The 17,844-nt window shown below is 51.8% G+C and overlaps 2 protein-coding genes across 3 annotated transcripts in view; one reads left to right on the top strand and one right to left on the bottom strand.

The window, feature by feature from the left end:
* Nucleotides 1-127: 127 nt before the first annotated feature.
* On the top strand, nucleotides 128-4,498 carry MRPL2 (mitochondrial ribosomal protein L2). The gene is made up of 8 exons (XM_053458543.1): nucleotides 128-162; nucleotides 262-347; nucleotides 1,523-1,655; nucleotides 2,105-2,246; nucleotides 2,343-2,458; nucleotides 3,023-3,133; nucleotides 3,603-3,676; nucleotides 4,144-4,498. The coding sequence occupies exons 2-8, from the start codon at nucleotides 267-269 to the stop codon at nucleotides 4,360-4,362; spliced, it is 876 nt and encodes a 291-aa protein (XP_053314518.1). The 5' UTR covers nucleotides 128-162; nucleotides 262-266; the 3' UTR covers nucleotides 4,363-4,498.
* A 2,719-nt stretch (nucleotides 4,499-7,217) lies between these two features.
* The window catches only part of LOC128482685 (phosphofurin acidic cluster sorting protein 2-like), a 47,248-nt gene continuing 36,621 nt past the window's right edge, over nucleotides 7,218-17,844 (bottom strand). The window contains exons 20-25 of one of the 2 annotated variants that reach the window (XM_053458536.1): nucleotides 16,620-16,662; nucleotides 15,294-15,336; nucleotides 14,618-14,759; nucleotides 12,690-12,913; nucleotides 11,929-12,042; nucleotides 7,218-7,375 (exon numbers count right to left, since the gene is read on the bottom strand). In XM_053458536.1, coding sequence (XP_053314511.1) covers nucleotides 7,260-7,375; nucleotides 11,929-12,042; nucleotides 12,690-12,913; nucleotides 14,618-14,759; nucleotides 15,294-15,336; nucleotides 16,620-16,662 — 682 coding nt within the window. In that variant the 3' untranslated portion in view covers nucleotides 7,218-7,259. Of the gene's footprint in view, nucleotides 7,376-11,928; nucleotides 12,043-12,689; nucleotides 12,914-14,617; nucleotides 14,760-15,293; nucleotides 15,337-16,619; nucleotides 16,663-17,844 lie in introns of those variants that run through there. The other variant, XM_053458538.1, reaches the window with a different exon arrangement.

The raw sequence follows: 17,844 nt of genomic DNA, 5'->3' as shown, positions 1-17,844 counted from the left end.
GACAGGGGCGTGGCTGTATCGGGGTCGTCATGCTGCGGTTGTCGCGTTGCTGCCATGTTAGGAAGGTTGAAATGCTTCCATTGGACGCAACGCTGTGACGTCATCTGAAGGCGCGTCTAAGTTGTCATCAATGAGCGACGGAGGCGGCGTGACCTGTGACAGGTGAGTTGGGGGCATCGGGGTAACTGTCCAGGGGTAGATGCCACATTGGGAGGGGCTCCTCTGTGTCATCACTTAAGCCTTAACCCGTTCCTCTCTCAGGACAGATGGCTGTGTGTGCTCTGACCCGCGCCCTCCGCTCGCTGGCCGTGTCCTCATTTACCCCGGGGCCACCCGTCCGGTGCCAGGTCTGTGTGCCTGTCTGTCTGCGCGTCGGGCGCCCGGTCTGTCTGTCTGTCTGTGTGTCTGTCTGTCTGTGTGTCTGTCTGTCTGTGTGTCTGTCTGTGTGTCTGTCTGTGTGTCTGTCTGTGTGTCTGTCTGTGCGTGGGGCGCCCGGTCTGTCTGTGCGTGGGGCGCCCGGTCTGTCTGTGCGTGGGGCGCCCGGTCTGTCTGTGCGTGGGGCGCCCGGTCTGTCTGTGCGTGGGGCGCCCGGTCTGTCTGTGTATGTGTGTGTCTCTGTCTGTCTGCGCGTGGGGCGCCCGGTCTGTCTGTCTGTCTGTCTGTGTCTGTCTGTCTGTCTGTCTGCGCGTGGGGCGCCCGGTCTGTGTGTCTGTCTGCGCGTGGGGCGCCCGGTCTGTGTGTCTGTCTGCGCGTCGGGCGCCCGGTCTGTGTGTCTGTCTGCGCGTGGGGGGCCCGGTCTGTCTGTCTGTGTGTGTGTGTGTGTCTGTCTGTCTGCGCGTCGGGCGCCCGGTCTGTGTGTCTGTCTGCGCGTGGGGCGCCCGGTCTGTGTGTCTGTCTGCGCGTCGGGCGCCCGGTCTGTGTGTCTGTCTGCGCGTGGGGGGCCCGGTCTGTCTGTCTGTGTGTGTGTGTGTGTCTGTCTGTCTGCGCGTCGGGCGCCCGGTCTGTGTGTCTGTCTGTGCGTCGGGCGCCCGGTCTGTGTGTCTGTCTGCGCGTCGGGTGCACGGTCTGTGTGTCTGTCTGTGCGTGGGGCGCCCGGTCTGTGTCTGTCTGCGCGTCATGCACCCGGTCTGTGTGTCTGTCTGTCTGTCTATCTATCTTTCTGTCAGTCTGTCTGCGCGTGGGGCGCCCGGTCTGTGTGTCTGTCTGCGCGTGGGGCGCCCGGTCTGTGTCTGTCTGCGCGTCATGCACCCGGTCTGTGTGTCTGTCTGCGCGTCATGCACCCGGTCTGTGTGTCTGTCTGCGCGTCATGCACCTGGTCCGTGTGTCTGTCTGTCTGCGCGTGGGGCGCCGGACTGTGTGTGTCTGTCTGTGTGTCTGCGCGTCACGCGCCCGGTCTGTGTGTCTGTCTGTCTGTGCGTCATGCACCTGGTCTGTCTGTCTGTGCGTGGGCGCCCGGTCTGTGTGTCTGTCTGTCTGCGCGTCGGGTCTGTCCGGCAGGAGTAATGTCGGTTGTCTCCCGTAGGCGCCCCCGGTGGTGACGCTTAGAGGCCTCCTGACCTCCGCCTGCCTCAACAACATCAAAGTATGGAAGAATCGGACCAAATACACGATCAACCCCATCGGCAAGAAGAAAACGGGCGGCCGAGACCACACCGGTAGGAGGCTGGGGTTTGGGATGCGAGTCTTCTTCAAAGGTTTCCCCGTCGCCGCTCTGTTACCGGGGCGCTGGGTGGGCTTTCCCCGTCGTCGCTCTGTTACCGGGGCGCTGGGCGGGCTTTCCCCGTCGCCGCTCTGTTACCGGGGCGCTGGGCGGGCTTTCCCCGTCGCCACTCTGTTACCGGGGCGCTGGGCGGGCTTTCCCCGTCGCCACTCTGTTACCGGGGCGGCTTTAATTCTCTGGTGAGTTTTTCCTCCCCGCTGGGTGATCGGTGCCTCTGCGGCTGCCCACGAAGCCTGTCTGTGGTCTGTTTCGCACTGTTTAGTTAATATTGCACATTTTGTGTAACGGTTTAAGCGTTGTGAGAAGGGCACGCAATTTGGGGACTTGTTGCCGTTCACTGGCCACGTGGCAATAACCTGCACATTTTAACCCCTCCTTATCCAGGGCGAGTCCGAGTCCGTGGCATCGGGGGAGGCCACAAGCAGCTCTACCGCATGATCGACTTCCAGAGACTGCATTATGAGCCGGGGAGGGAGAACGCCCCGTTTCAGGAGAAGGTGATAGAGGTTCGCTACGACCCCTGCAGGTGAGCGCAGGTGCCACGGAGCGTCCCACGGGCCCCCACTTCTGCCTGCCGCCCTCTTACCTCTGTGTACTATTGTGTCCCCCCCCCCCCGCTTAGGTCTGCGGACATCGCGCTGGTGGCTGGTGGCAAGAGGAAGCGCTGGATCATTGCCACCGAAAACATGGAGGAAGGTGATCTGATCACCACGTCAGGCCACATTGGCCGCATGGCCGGTACGTGAGTACAGTGGCAGTAGCCGGGCGTTGGCCGGTACGTGAGTACGGTGGCAGTAGCCGGGCGTTGGCCGGTACGTGAGTATGGTGGCAGTAGCTGGGCATTGGTCGGTACGTGAGTATGGTGGCAGTAGCTGGGCATTGGCCGGTACGTGAGTATGGTGGCAGTAGCTGGGCATTGGCCGGTACGTGAGTATGGTGGCAGTAGCCGGGCATTGGCCGGTACGTGAGTATGGTGGCAGTAGCCGGGCATTGGCCGGTACGCGAGTATGGTGGCAGTAGCCGGGCATTGGCCGGTACGTGAGTATGGTGGCAGTGGCTGGGCATTGGCCGGTACGTGAGTATGGTGGCAGTAGCTGGGCATTGGCCGGTACGTGAGTATGGTGGCGGTAGCTGTGCATTGGCCGGTACGTGAGTATGGTGGCGGTAGCTGGGCATTGCCCGCACGGCCGGTACGTGAGTATGGTGGCAGTAGCTCCGGGCATTGGCCGCACGGCCGGTACGCGAGTATGGTGGCCACGCTGAGTGGAGGTCCGCTGACTAACCCGTTTTGTGTCTCCTCAGTGTCTGCTCAAGAAGGAGACGCTCACCCGCTGGGAGCCCTCCCCGTGGGGACCCTCATCAATAACCTGGAGGTGGTTCCTGGGAAGGGAGCTCAGTACATCCGGGCCGCAGGTGGGTGGCGTTTGGAGCTGTTGGTCATACGTGGGGTTAATGTGGTACTCGTGGTCATGCGTGTCATATAAACGTGTATAACGGGGCCGTTTTTTGTCATAGCAAATCCCGTGGGAGACCGTGTCAGATAATCCGGGGTAAATACTTCCCCAGCTAATGATTGTCAGGGCAGCTGGGACTGAGGGCTCGTTCTGTATAGTAATAGGGAGCGGCCCCCGTGGGGCAGCCTGGATCTGTAAGATGTGGCTTTATTTAAATACCTCAAAAAAGGGGCCCGCCGTTCCGGTATACGTGGCCTCTCGGTGTGATGGCATAAGTGGCCCCCATGTGAGGAGGTGGGAAAGCGGTCGCTGACGTGTAACGTGTCCGTTGAGGGCTGCTCCATACAGGGGATTTGAACTGACAAAATCCAGTGACTGGGAATTGGCTAGTAATGTCTGTGGCATCTGTCCCCTCTCTCCGTGGCCAGGTACGTGTGGCGTGTTACTCAGGAAGGTGAACGGTACGGCCATCGTGCAGCTCCCGTCAAAGAGACAGATTCAGGTGAGGAAACAAGCGGTCTGATATCACCCCCCCCCCCCCCCCACACACACACACACACACACACACGTACACATACACACACGTGTCCATCATCCCCCCCCACACACACACATGTCCAGATTCTTCATGTCCTGTTTAAATGCGGCCCTCACCTTATTATACTGAAACCCAGAACCTGGCATCAGATCGGCCCCCGGCGGCCCCCGTCTAGTCTCCCGTTTCTCCTGCTGTAAAGACTCAAACTTTAATCAGCCGTTGGTCTCGTCTTAGAATCAGGAGCTGTATGTCTATCCTATGCATGTTTAATCCCCTCACTGTATTACCCTCTACCACCTCTGCTGGGAGGCTGTTCCACTCATCTACCACCCTCTCAGTAAAGTAAAACTTCTTCCGTTCCATCTCAGCCTCTGACCCTCTAGGTTTAGCTTCCGGCCTTTTCTCTGTAAGTCTCTGTGTTGCCCCCCCAGGTCCTGGAGGGCTGTGTCGCCACCGTGGGTCGTGTATCCAACATTGACCACAACAAGCGAATCATTGGCAAAGCGGGTCGGAACCGGTGGCTCGGGGTCCGTCCGTCCAGCGGGTTGTGGAAGAGGAAGGGAGGTTGGGCCGGACGAAAGATTAAGCCTCTCCCGGCCTTGAAGAGTTACGTGGCGTTGCCATGCGCGGCTGCAGCTCCCCGGACATGAGGAACGCGGCAGCCCGGCGGCGGGGCTGCGTTTGGACTGAACCAGAACTGATTTCTGTGTCACTGAGGAGACTGAAGGGACCCGGATTCTAACGAACGAGAGCTCAATAAACACTCTGATTGGGTGAAATGCACAAGGAGGTGTTATTATTGTTTCCATGTCAGCAACGGAGTCCAGGGCCCTGTACAATGTGTTATACAGAGAGCCCCGTCTACTAAACAGAGTGTCTGCATCATAACGAGACCAGCGAGAAGAGCTCAGCTGCTCCGTATCATGTATTATTCACTGATTTATCTATACATTATACAGGGGGCCGGCTCGCTGATTTATCTATACATTATACAGGGGCCGGTCACTGATTTATCTATACATGATACAGGGGGCTGGCTCGCTGACTTATCTATACATTATACAGGGGGTCGGTCACTGATTTATCTATACATTATACAGCGGGCCAGTCACTGATTTATCTATACATTATACAGGGGCCAGTCACTGATTTATCTATACATTATACAGGGGGTCGGTCACTGATTTATCTATACATTATACAGCGGGCCAGTCACTGATTTATCTATACATTATACAGGGGCCAGTCACTGATTTATCTATACATTATACAGGGGGCTGGCTCGCTGACTTATCTATACATTATACAGGGGGTCGGTCACTGATTTATCTATACATTATACAGGGTCCGGTCACTGATTTATCTATACATTATACAGGGACTGGCTTGCTGATATAGCTGTAATGTATAGTTAAATCTGGCCCCCTTTCCTCCCTGTTCTCCTCCCACCCCTCATAAAGCCACTCCCCTCAAAGATGTAGCATTTCAGGAAGGCGGAGCCTGGACGTTCCCAGATATTCTCCCTCTGGGTCTTAAATATCTTTCAATAGGTCATAGTCTGGATAAAGGCCCTCCCACTATCTGCTTCTAACCACACCCCTTAAAACAAAAGGACCCCTCTCTGGCAATGTTTCATTGGCCGGTTTGTGCGGGTGGATCTTCGTGATGTCAAGAAGCGTAAACTCCAGCTCTCCATTTAGTGAACAGGCCCCATGTCCGTACCCCCCCCGTTTATTAACCCATGTGTTCCTAGCGCAAAGCAGGCCAAGACACTCATGAGCTCGAATGTTTATTGAACAAATACCGTGTTTGTCCCGGCGGGAGCCGTGAGATTTAAATAACACTAGTATAAAAAGAAACCAAAAATACAGGTTCCGGGTATTGAGCATGGAGCCCCGGGGTGGGTGGGCTTGGTAAGGGTCGCGTGCAGCGGATACACCGGTTTTGTAACTTAATCTCCATCTTCAGGATTCGGCCCACCATGACACGTGGCGTTATCTGGTGAATACAGGGGTAAAACGGCGAGGTTCCCAGCCACGCCAGGAAGGGGTGATATTACCTCCCCAATGGCGGCCATTACTAAAGCTTCACTTGGTGGGAACTCTTCACGGCCCTCGGAAACGGCCACGTGGACAGTTTGTGTTCTACAAATAATAATAATTGCAGCTTCATTATAAATAGTGTTTTGATCCATTCCCGGTGGACCCTCCTAGAACGAGGGGCCACAAGACTCAAGATTCATAGTCGAGATGGGAGTGGGGGTGGCAGGCGGGATGGGAGTCGAGGTCTCGGGCAGGATCGCAGTCAGGGTCACAGTCTGGGAGTGGGGATGGCAGGCGGGATGGGAGTCGAGGTCTCAGGCGGGATCGCAGTCAGGGTCACAGTCTGGGAGTGGGGGTGGCAGGCGGGATCGCAGTCAGGGTCACAGTCTGGGAGTGGGGATGGCAGGCGGGATGGGAGTCAGGGTCACAGTCTGGGAGTGGGGGTGGCAGGCGGGATGGGAGTCGAGGTCTCGGGGCGGGATCGCAGTCAGGGTCACAGTCTGGGAGTGGGGGTGGCAGGCGGGATGGGAGTCGAGGTCTCGGGCGGGATCGCAGTCAGGGTCACAGTCTGGGAGTGGGGATGGCAGGCGGGATGGGAGTCGAGGTCTCAGGCGGGATGGGAGTCGAGGTCTCAGGCGGGATCGCAGTCAGGGTCACAGTCTGGGAGTGGGGGTGGCAGGCGGGATCGCAGTCAGGGTCACAGTCAGGATAGCAGGCAGGATGGGAGTGGGGATGGCGGATGGGATGGAAGTCGGGGTGCCAGGCGGGATGGCAGTCGTGATCTTGCACCTGGTAATGGGATTGGCTTTTCCTCCAATCACACGTTACGTTCCAATCAGCATCGGGTCTTATGATGACATTAAGGGTTTTGGGGACTTGTCATCAGATTCCTTCAATCTTTTCCACTTTCACCAAGTGGGCACTTTGGGCACATTTAGACTCACACAGGCCGCTTCCCTGAACCCCTAACCTATGCTTTAGTAGGTTGTCAGCCAACAGCCCAGGATATACCCCTGGCAGCGACTTTACCCCGGGCGTAAGACCCTTTTGCTCAATTGGCGGATAAATCACCAGTTCCGGAAGAATTTCTGCACCACGACGGCTGCCTCTGACGAGAAAACCTTATTTCATGTTTGTATGACGCGACACGCGTGTAGCTGCACAACCGTTTATGAGAAAAACCACCCTTCGGCTGAATTTGGAGTGGAATCTGCCCCACGGAGGTCACTTGGGGCGTTTCGAGACCCAGCCTGCAAGGACTGTTACTGAAGTTATGTGGCTGTGAAAGGGTTAAAAAAAACCACCAACTGAGTTAATGGGGGCTGCGTTAAGACCCCCCTGCACTGTAAATGCTAAAGACTATTACCCTGCTCATGCGCCGCCATCATTGTCAATATCGCTAATGCACAAAGAGTGAAGTTACGGGGAGGGATAAGCACAGTGATAACACCTTCAGGAGTCCATTCTTCCCACGTCTATCCAGTATGGTGGGACCAGCGCACCAGTCACGCGCTCTTTGTGTAGCCAAAGATCCCCACCGGGAACTGCTTGACGTGCGTCGGCCATTGCGCTGCCAGCTGGAAGAACTTGACGTCGTTCCATTCCACGCCATCGATGTTCACTGAGACCAGGAGGAGGACATGGCGGCCACAAGGCGGAAAGGAGAAGAAAATGGGAGTCACACGCGGGCCCCACGAGGACGCACCACTGAGCCCCCCCCATCGAATACACAGCCTGCGCCACCTATCACCTCGCATTAACTGAACACGGGGAAGGGAGGCAGCCATGTTGTTCCAAGAGAAGAAGGAGTCTTTAGTTGACGTTGATACCATTTTTCGGTCAACACGGAAAAAAGTGTAAAGTTGCATAAGCTTTTGGGGCTTCAGAGGTCTCTTCTTCACATGAATCACAAGTAGACTAACCTTAGCCGCGGCCATCTGGAGAAGAGACCTCTGAGGTCCCAAAAAGTTATGCAACGCTTTTTTCTGTGTTGGACCAATAAAAGCTACCTGCGTCGACCAAGACTCCATCTTTGTTTACTGGAGGATACTTTTTATCACACATTTTATCGTTAATCTGGAATTAAACCGATTTCACCCCATTTACTCCCGGCATAGAGTCCTAATCCGCTGACAGGCTCAGCGGGCATCATACCTTTATTAGCTAAATGAATTGCATTAGATTGCAAGCTCTTGAGACTGCTTAGGTCTCTTCTTTATACATACTATACAGATGACATTATCAGAAAGGAGTATTATGCTTAACCCTTTCGCTACTAACTCCTAGCAACAAAGGGGCTTCTATAAATACAACAATAAAGACACAATGGGTTAAACATAAGTCAATCCACCAATGAGAAGGTTCCCCAGTCTACAAGTACCTGGCCCAATAAAACCAGTCCTCTCTCTTTGCTGCTCCCAGGAGCGGACCGTGATCTATGCTCTACAATCTTCAGTGGAGGAAGCAATGATTTGACCCCCTGCTGATTTTGTGTGCGTTTGCCGCTGACAGACGGGATCCGTCTATAATTTTAATCATTTATTTGAACAGCGAGAGACAGAACAACAAAAAGTCCAGAATAACGCATTTCACATACATTATAAATTGATTTGCATTTTACTCAGTGAAATAAGTATTTGATCCCCTATCAATCAGCAAGATGTCCGGCTCCCGGGTGTCTTTTATACAGGAAACGGGCTGTCTCTTAAAGGGAGTGCTCCGAATCTCAGCTTGTTACCTGTATAAAAGACACCTGTCCACAGAAGCAATTAATCAGATTCCAAACTCTCCACCATGGCCAAAACCAAAGAGGTGTCCAAGGATGTCAGGGACAAGATTGTAGACCTATACAAGGCTGGAATGGGCTACAAGACCATCGCCAAGCAGCCACCAAGGTGACAACAGCAGCCACCAAGGCGATTATTCGCAAATGGAAGAAACACAAAATTACTGTCAATCTCCCTCGGTCTGCGGCTCCATGCAAGATCTCACCTCATGGAGTTTCAATGATCATGAGAACGGTGAAGAATCAGCCCAGAACTACACGTGAGGATCTTGTCAATGATCTCAAGGCAGCTGGGACCATCATCACCAAGAAAACAAATGGTAACACGCTACGCCGTGAAGAACTGAAATCCTGCAGCACCCGCAAGGTCCCCCTGCTCAAGAAAGCACATGTACAGCCCGTCAGATGTCTGCCAACAAACATCTGAATGATTCAGAGGAGAACTGGGTCAAAGTGTTGTGGTCAGATGAGACCCAAATCCAGCTATTTGGCATCAACTTAACTCGCCGTGTTTGGAGGACGAGGAATGCTGCCTATGACCCCAAGAACACCATCCCCACCATCAAACAAAGAGTTGGAAACATCACATCAAAGGGACGATGGATGGGGTCATGTACCCTCAAATCTTTGGTGAGAACCTCCTTCCCTCAGCCAGGGCATTGAAAATGGGTCGTGGATGGGTATTCCAGCATGACAATGACCCAAAACACACGGTAACAAAGAAGTGGCTCAAGAAGAAGCACATTAAGGTCCTGGAGTGGCCTCTCCAGTCTCCAGACCTTAATCCCATAGAAAATCTGTGGAGGGATCTGAAGGTTCGAGTTGCCAAATGTCAGCCTAGAAACCTTAATGACTTGGAGGGGGATCTGCAAAGAGGACAGAATCCCTCCTGAGATGTGTGCAAACCTGGGGGCCAACTCAGAAACGTCTGACCTCTGTGATTCTGTCACGTCCTTTCCAGGCTGCAGCGCTGCATATCTCTAGTTTCCCCGGTCTCGCTACAATCCATTCTTGGATTTCCTTATGCTGTCCTGAACTTCTGATTCTTTGATTCCAGTTCTGCTCTTAGCTTAGCGCCCGTTATGTTTGTCTCAGTCAGCTGTCTATAGGTATGTCTTTCTCTATGTGTTTACATTCAACGTTTAGTGTATTTATTCAGTAGGCAGGGTTTAGTGTTAGGACTGACCGATATATTGGAGTACTTTGGCGTAGTGGTGGGCTAAGCATACTATGGCCATAATATGTGATGAATCTGTAATCTTATGATCTTAGAAAGGGGTTCTTTTCATGTCCTTGTCTAGTCTATCCTGTTTAGTCCTGTTATTTCTGTATTAGTCTTGTCATGTGTATCTTGGTCAGTCTTGTCAGCTGTTAGAAAAATGCTTATGTTATCATAAATATTATTGCTGACAAAGACAGTAGAAAATGTCTAGTCTATGATATATCACGAGTTCCCGCCAACATATCTACTAAGAGGCGTAACCTGCTTAAAAAGTAACCAATCAGAATGATGCATGCTATTAGAAGTAGATAAGAAATATAAGAAGTTATATAAACCATGTAATCCAAATACGTAATTAGACAACGCTTCGACTTTTGTGTGTTGTGTGCCTTGTCTCGATTATGCGCATAATCTAAATAAAGAAAAAACTTTTTCTGAGGAGAATTCGACCATTAATTCAACCAACATCAGCCCTGTACTCTGTTGTCGTGTCCTGTGCCCCGGTAGAGGGGGTGCCCTGTGCCCCGGTAGAGGGGGTGCCATGTGCCCCGGTAGAGGGGGTGCCCTGTGCCCCGGTAGAGGGGGTGCCCTGTGCCCCGGTAGAGGGGGTGCCCTGTGCCCCGGTAGAGGGGGTGTCCTGTGCCCCGGTAGAGGGGGTGCCCTGTGCCCCGGTAGAGGGGGTGCCCTGTGCCCCGGTAGAGGGGGTGCCCTGTGCCCCGGTAGAGGGGGTGTCCTGTCCTGTTTATGTTGGATCTTGTGTGTAGCCTTTCCCTATAACCTGTATTCCTGATTCTGCCCTTAGCTGCAAGATATCTCTATATCCTGTTATCTGTGCTGGATACCTCCCGCTGCTATTTCAGCGTCCTGGTATGTAGCCACACAATCCTGACGGCCCAACACTCGGGGAAGTGTGGTTACTCTGCACCAGGCCCTGTACCTCTGCTACTGCGCGATGACTCCTGGAATTCCATCATTGGCCGCTGTGGGTCATTACAGTCGTCTGTATAGACCTCGTTCATGACAGATTCCAACAAGGTTTTCGCCAACAAGAACCAAGTCATGTTTTACAAAGGGGGTCAAATACTTATTTCACTGAGTAAAATGCAAATCAATTTATAATGTATGTGAAATGCGTTATTCTGGATTTTTTGTTGTTCTGTCTCACGCTATTCAGATGAACGATTCAAATTATAGACGGATCCCGTCTGCGGCAAACGCACAAAATCAGCAGGGGGTCAAATCATTTCCTTCACAGCATATATATTATACCTATACATTATACCTATACCGTACATTATACACATACATATTATACCTATACATTACATCATACCTATACTGTACACTATACACATGCATATTATACCTATACATTACATTATACCTATACTGTACATTATACACATACATATTATACCTATACATTACATTATACCTATACTGTACATTATACACATACATATTATACCTATACTGTACATTATACACATACATATTATACCTATACATTACATTATACACATACATATTATACCTATACTGTACATTATACACATACATATTATACCTATACTGTACATTATACACATACATATTATACCTATACATTATATTATACCTATACTGTACATTATACACATACATATTATACCTATGCATTATACCTATGCTCTACATTATACACACACATATTATACCTATACTTTATACTATTCCTTTACATTATACCTATGCATATTATACCTATACTTAGCAGCCTCCTGATCTTCACCAACTAACCGACCAATTGCAGATTCTGATGGCCAACAATTTCGTGTCTTAGCTTTTGCCATTAATGTGTTTTATTTGGGGCCCTGTTTCTCATTGTCTATTTTACCCCTTCTAATTGCCCATTTGTGGTATTTGTAGATTGTCATTTATACCCAGACGGGTGCCGTCATGTAACAGGTTCAAATACTTGTGAAGACTGTGGAACCTTCTCGTTGGTACCAAGGGGATGGGTTCTGGTCGTAGGTTTGGGTCCCTCTGCCCCTTTAATGTATTGTTACGTCCCCGACACACAGTGGACATGGGACTGTGACAGAGGTGTCGCCCCCCTGGTTAATTTGAATATTGTTATTTGTACATTACCCAGTGGAATCACCATCGGTTGGTTCCGGTCACTCACCTCGCAGCATGGTGTTCTGGTTCTTGGCCGTGCAGATCAGGCGACTTATGCCCTCGATTACTTGACTACGAGATTCAGCCTCTTTCTCCTTCTGTTTCTTACTGAGAAACATGACTGGGGGGGACAGGAGATGATGAGCTACAAAGGGAAGGATCCTTAAACAAGTCACTATCATTAGTAGCAAGTGGCCCTAGGAGGGTCAGACCCTTAAACAAGTCACTATCATTAGTAACCAGTGGCCCTAGGAGGGTCAGACCCTTAAACAAGTCACTATCATTAGTAACCAGTGGCCCTAGGAGTGTCAGACCCTTAAACAAGTCACTATCATTAGTAACCAGTGGCCCTAGGAGTGTCAGACCCTTAAACAAGTCACTATTATTAGTAACCAGTGGCCCTAGGAGGGTCAGACCCTTAAACATGGCCCTATTATTAGTACCCAGTGACCTTTGAAGAGCCTGACATAACTATCATTAATGGATGGTGGTCCTCGATGGGGTGGTTCCGAAGAAATGGACCTTCGCATAATTTGGCAATGTACCCTTGTGGTGACCCCATGGTTACTTGTACCATCCACAAGGATTGCAGAAGCTTATTAGAGATGTATGAGGAGGCCACTCGCGCTCCCTCGCCCCAAGCAGACATATGCAGAATGCTAGGGACCGACACCTAGAACCAATTGCCCCGACGAGTCTTGAATCACATTTTACTTATTAACTCTTTCGTAAACTTTCTTAGGCCCCATTACTCTATTTGTCACTCACCCTTCTTGTTCTTTTCCTGAGTAACGATGGTCATGGCCATGGAGTTGAGTAGAGTGGTCTCCCCTGGCAGGGGCAGACGGGTGACCTGCAGTGAGCGGAAATTGCTTTTCATGGTGTTTTTGGTGGCCGTGTCTCTCCTGTCACCGTCCTTCCTGCGCTCTGTTCCCTGCCATTGCCAATAGTCCACCTGCAGTCCCATCACCTCGGTACCTGGGGCCAGGGTCCTACGGCCACAAACAGACCACACTGTAACCCTGACAGCTGTCACGCCACGGGAAGCACCCCAAGCCTCTCACTCACTCGTCCGTTCCAATGAAAGCCAAAGACCACAAAAGCAAGAAATAGTTGGAACAAGCAGAGGCAGGAGAGATATTAAGAGCTGTCACTCCCATGCTGGTGTGGATCTGAGGGTCCAGCGCTCCCACCTGCTGATACGGGGCCCCCACCTGTACCCAGCGGCGCATGTAATTCAGCTCCTAACCCAGAAACCCCATGATATTTCTCACTCTGCCCCACTCTCACCTCACCCCAGCTGCTGTCACTCTGCCCCACTCTCACCTCACCCCAGCTGCTGTCACTCTGCCCCACTCTCACCTCACCCCAGCTGCTGTCACTCTGCCTGCTCTCACCCCAGCTGCTGTCACTCTGCCCCGCTGTCACCCCAGCTGCTGTCACTCTGCCCCACTCTCACCTCACCCCAGCTGCTGTTACTCTGCCCCGCTCTCACCTCACCCCAGCTGCTGTCACTCTGCCCCGCTGTCACCCCAGCTGCTGTCACTCTGCCCCACTCTCACCTCACCCCAGCTGCTGTTACTCTGCCCCGCTCTCACCTCACCCCAGCTGCTGTCACTCTGCCCCGCTCTCACCTCACCCCAGCTGCTGTCACTCTGCCTGCTGTCACCCCAGCCCCGCTCTCACCCCAGCTGCTGTCACTCTGCCCCGCTCTCACCCCAGCTGCTGTCACTCTGCCCCGCTCTCACCCCAGCTGCTGTCACTCTGCCTGCTCTCACCTCACCCCAGCTGCTGTCACTCTGCCTGCTCTCACCTCACCCCAGCTGCTGTCACTCTGCCTGCTCTCACCCCAGCTGCTGTCACTCTGCCTGCTCTCACCTCACCCCAGCTGCTGCCACTCTGTCCCGCTCTCACCCCAGCTGCTGTCACTCTGCCTGCTCTCACCCCAGCTGCTGTCACTCTGCCTGCTCTCACCCCAGCTGCTGTCACTCTGCCCCGCTCTCACCCCAGCTGCTGTCACTCTGCCCCGCTCTCACCCCAGCTGCTGTCACTCTGCCCCGCTCTCACCCCAGCTGCTGTCACTCTGCCTGCTCTCACCCCAGCTGCTGTCACTCTGCCCTGCTCTCACTTCACCCCAGCTGCTGTCACTCTGCCCCGCTCTCACCTCACCCCAGCTGCTGTCACTCTGCCTGCTCTCACCCCAGCTGCTGTCACTCTGCCCTGCTCTCACTTCACCCCAGCTGCTGTCACTCTGCCTGCTCTCACCTCACCCCAGCTGCTGTCACTCTGCCTGCTCTCACCTCACCCCAGCTGCTGTCACTCTGCCTGCTCTCACCCCAGCTGCTGTCACTCTGCCTGCTCTCACCTCACCCCAGCTGCTGTCACTCTGTCCCGCTCTCACCCCAGCTGCTGTCACTCTGCCTGCTCTCACCCCAGCTGCTGTCACTCTGCCTGCTCTCACCCCAGCTGCTGTCACTCTGCCCTGCTCTCACCCCAGCTGCTGTCACTCTGCCTGCTCTCACCCCAGCTGCTGTCACTCTGCCCTGCTCTCACCCCAGCTGTTTAGCCCCATCAGCTCCTTTCCGCTTCTACCTAACCTCACCACATCACGATTTTGTGACACCACTACCTCTCTAGCTCCTCTACACCCATGCTGACCTCCCGCAGGCTCTCATTCTACAAAGGTGCCTTCTTACCCAGCGTTAGACAGGCCGCTGCTGACGGAGGGAGACGGGGGAGGAGTAGACACTGGGTCCTTACTCACTGAAGTACTCCCACCGGGTGATGAGGAGGAGTTCAAGAGAGAAGGACTACAGACGGAAGCTTCATCTGAGTCCACTGAGAGAGGGTGGAAAAGTGATAAGAGGCGATGGAGGCGAGAGGGTGGTATAAACATATGCAAAATGAGAAAATCGTGACCATGGAGAAGGGAGAGATGAACAGATGGAGAAGAAGGGACGGATGAACATATGGAGGAGAAAGGAGAGATGAACAGATGGAGGAGAAATAGAAAGGGAAACAGAGAAAGGCATTAACAGAGCTGCTGACGGTGCCATATCATGTCATAGACACCTGCACTACAATCACTGACCGCCTGACACGCACCGAGCCAAGGAGTTCTAGGGTCTCTAACAGCCATAGGGCCATACTGCCCTCCTGCAGCCTCTGGGCCATGCTACCCTCCCGCAGCCTATGGGCCATGCTACCCTCACGCAGCCTATGGGACATACTGCACTCCCGTGACCCCTGGGACATGCTGCCCTTTTATGTGGTGCCATCCCAGGACCCCTGGGACATGCTGCCCTCCCATGACCCCTGGGACGTGCTGCCCTCCCATGACGTATGCCCCACTCTCAAATGCAATAACCATACCTGATGCCGCCAGAGGCTGCTCCACAATCCCAACCTTAACCACCTGAGAAAACATAAATACAGAGCAGAGAAATGTTAGACAGATGCACTGAGCAACAAACCGGGGAGCGGTCTGCAGGATAAAAACTATCCAGCTTGGAGGAGAGTAGAAAAAGATGGGATGCCGGAGACAGGGATATATGGGGGAGAGAAGAGAGAGAAAGATGGGGGAGAGAAGAGAGAGACGGGATGGGGAAAACAGAGAGAGACAGGGAAAGGAGAGGGACAGAGGATAAAAGAAGGAGACGGGGGAGAGAAGAGACGGCATAGGAGAGAGAAAGATGGGGGAGGGAAGAGAGAGACGGGATGAGGAAGACAGAGAGAGACAGGAAAACAAGAGGGAAAGAGATGGGGGAGTGAAGATAGAGGGAATGGGAGAGAGAAAGATGACGGGGAGAAGAAAGAGAGGTGATGGGAGAAAGAATAGATAACCTAGGGTATTCAAATGCTTGTATTTTAACTCTTTCCATGCACTAATTCTCCCACCAGCCTTTGTCAAAGTATGTGGTAGTTTTGTGTGGTTTTTTTTCCGTACACATTGTATTTCAGGTATACATTTACAGCTCCTGTCACTGTCAATCAACACCCCATTATGTGTTCAGCAACATCTCCCGAGTACAGTGATACCCATGCATAGGCTGGGTTGTTTGGAATTTTGACATATGGTCAGTCTGTGCCCATGTCCTAATACAATGCTAGCATTTTAACTTTTTCCATGCCAGGGTTTTTGGGAAGATACAGGGCTAATTTAAGGACTTGCTTATAAAAATAAACTTTTTCATTTTTTTTATTTTTGGACTTTTTTTCCCATGTTGTTGGAACTGGATGGTTCCCCCATGCTGACGTCATTGGAGAATTATTTTTACATGTTACCACATTTTCATTGATTTATTTTTAGCTATTTTATTTATATTATTTTTTATATATTTTACTAATCACATTGTACTCGCATAGTTGAATGCAGTAACTGTATTCAACCTGCAGGGGGTCTGCATAGTGGGCACCACCATTTTGCGAGAGGAGAGATCACAGTGGGTTTTTTCGGTGTCGCTGAATGCCTCAATATTGAGGCATTAATGCAACATCGTCTGGGAGAAAAAAGCGATCTTTGATTACTTTCTGAGTCCGGTTAACCCCATGACATGCCAAGCATTTCAACTGTCTTTATGGGGATGCATTTCGGTAATGTCAAGGAGTTAAATTGCGCATAAGGCTGAATTTACTAGAATCGATGAAAAAAATGAAGAAAAAACCCCCAAACCCAGCTATGTGAGAGGTGTAACTTACCCCAATAAACGGAATAAACTTCTGGCAGGAATCCTCTTCAGCGCTATTGGGGCAAGAAAGGTAGGGGCACAGGGGCAGCAGGGCACATGGGTGTGTGAGAAAGTAGGGTAAAAGAATGTGAAGATACAGGGGGGTATTAGGAGGCATATAGAAATACAGAGAACAAAGCATTTAACCCGATGCAATGACACGTGGCATGAGGAAGTAGGGGCGTGGCATGTGAAAAAAGAGGAGTGGTATGATAAAAAAGGTGGGCGGCATGAACAAGAAGAGGTGAAGCATGAGAAAATAGGGGCGTGACATGGGAAGTAAGGGTGTGGCATGAGATGGAAGGGGTTGTTTATGATAAAGTGGGGTGCACAGAAAGTAACACGTAGAAAGGGACCCACAGAATATGGGGGACGCAGCAAGTGAAACAAGAAAGAGGGGAAAGGGGCAAAAAACAAAATGAAATCTGGGGTTAATAAAAGCAGAAATAATTCCCACCTGATATGCCCATCGACATTTATAAAAATAACATAATCCACCTTAAAATATCTGGTGACATGTGGAACTAATCTGTAGTATAACCACAAACCATACACACGGCACAGTGACAGCCGGAACGCATCTACGGTATAACCACAAAACATACACACGGCACAGTGACAGCCGGAACGGATCTACGGTATAACCACAAAACATACACACGGCACAGTGACAGCCGGAACGCATCTACGGTATAACCACAAAACATACACACGGCACAGTGACAGCCGGAACGCATCTACGGTATAACCACAAAACATACACACGGCACAGTGACAGCCGGAACGCATCTACGGTATAACCACAAAACATACACACGGCACAGTGACAGCCGGAACGCATCTACGGTATAACCACAAAACATACACACGGCACAGTGACAGCCGGAACGCATCTACGGTATAACCACAAAACATACACACGGCACAGTGACAGCCAGAACGGATCTACGGTATAACCACAAAACATACACACGGCACAGTGACAGCCGGAACGCATCTACAGTATAACCACAAAACATACACACGGCACAGTGACAGCCGGAACGCATCTACGGTATAACCACAAAACATACACACGGCACAGTGACAGCCGGAACGTATCTACGGTATAACCACAAAACATACACACGGCACAGTGACAGCCGGAACGTATCTACGGTATAACCACAAAACATACACACGGCACAGTGACAGCC

This window comes from Spea bombifrons, chromosome 3, assembly GCF_027358695.1.
Source record: "Spea bombifrons isolate aSpeBom1 chromosome 3, aSpeBom1.2.pri, whole genome shotgun sequence".
In the NCBI taxonomy this organism is placed as follows: domain Eukaryota; kingdom Metazoa; phylum Chordata; class Amphibia; order Anura; family Pelobatidae; genus Spea; species Spea bombifrons.
Note: the sequence above shows the minus strand (reverse complement) of the source record. Positions and strands in the feature narration are given on the sequence as shown.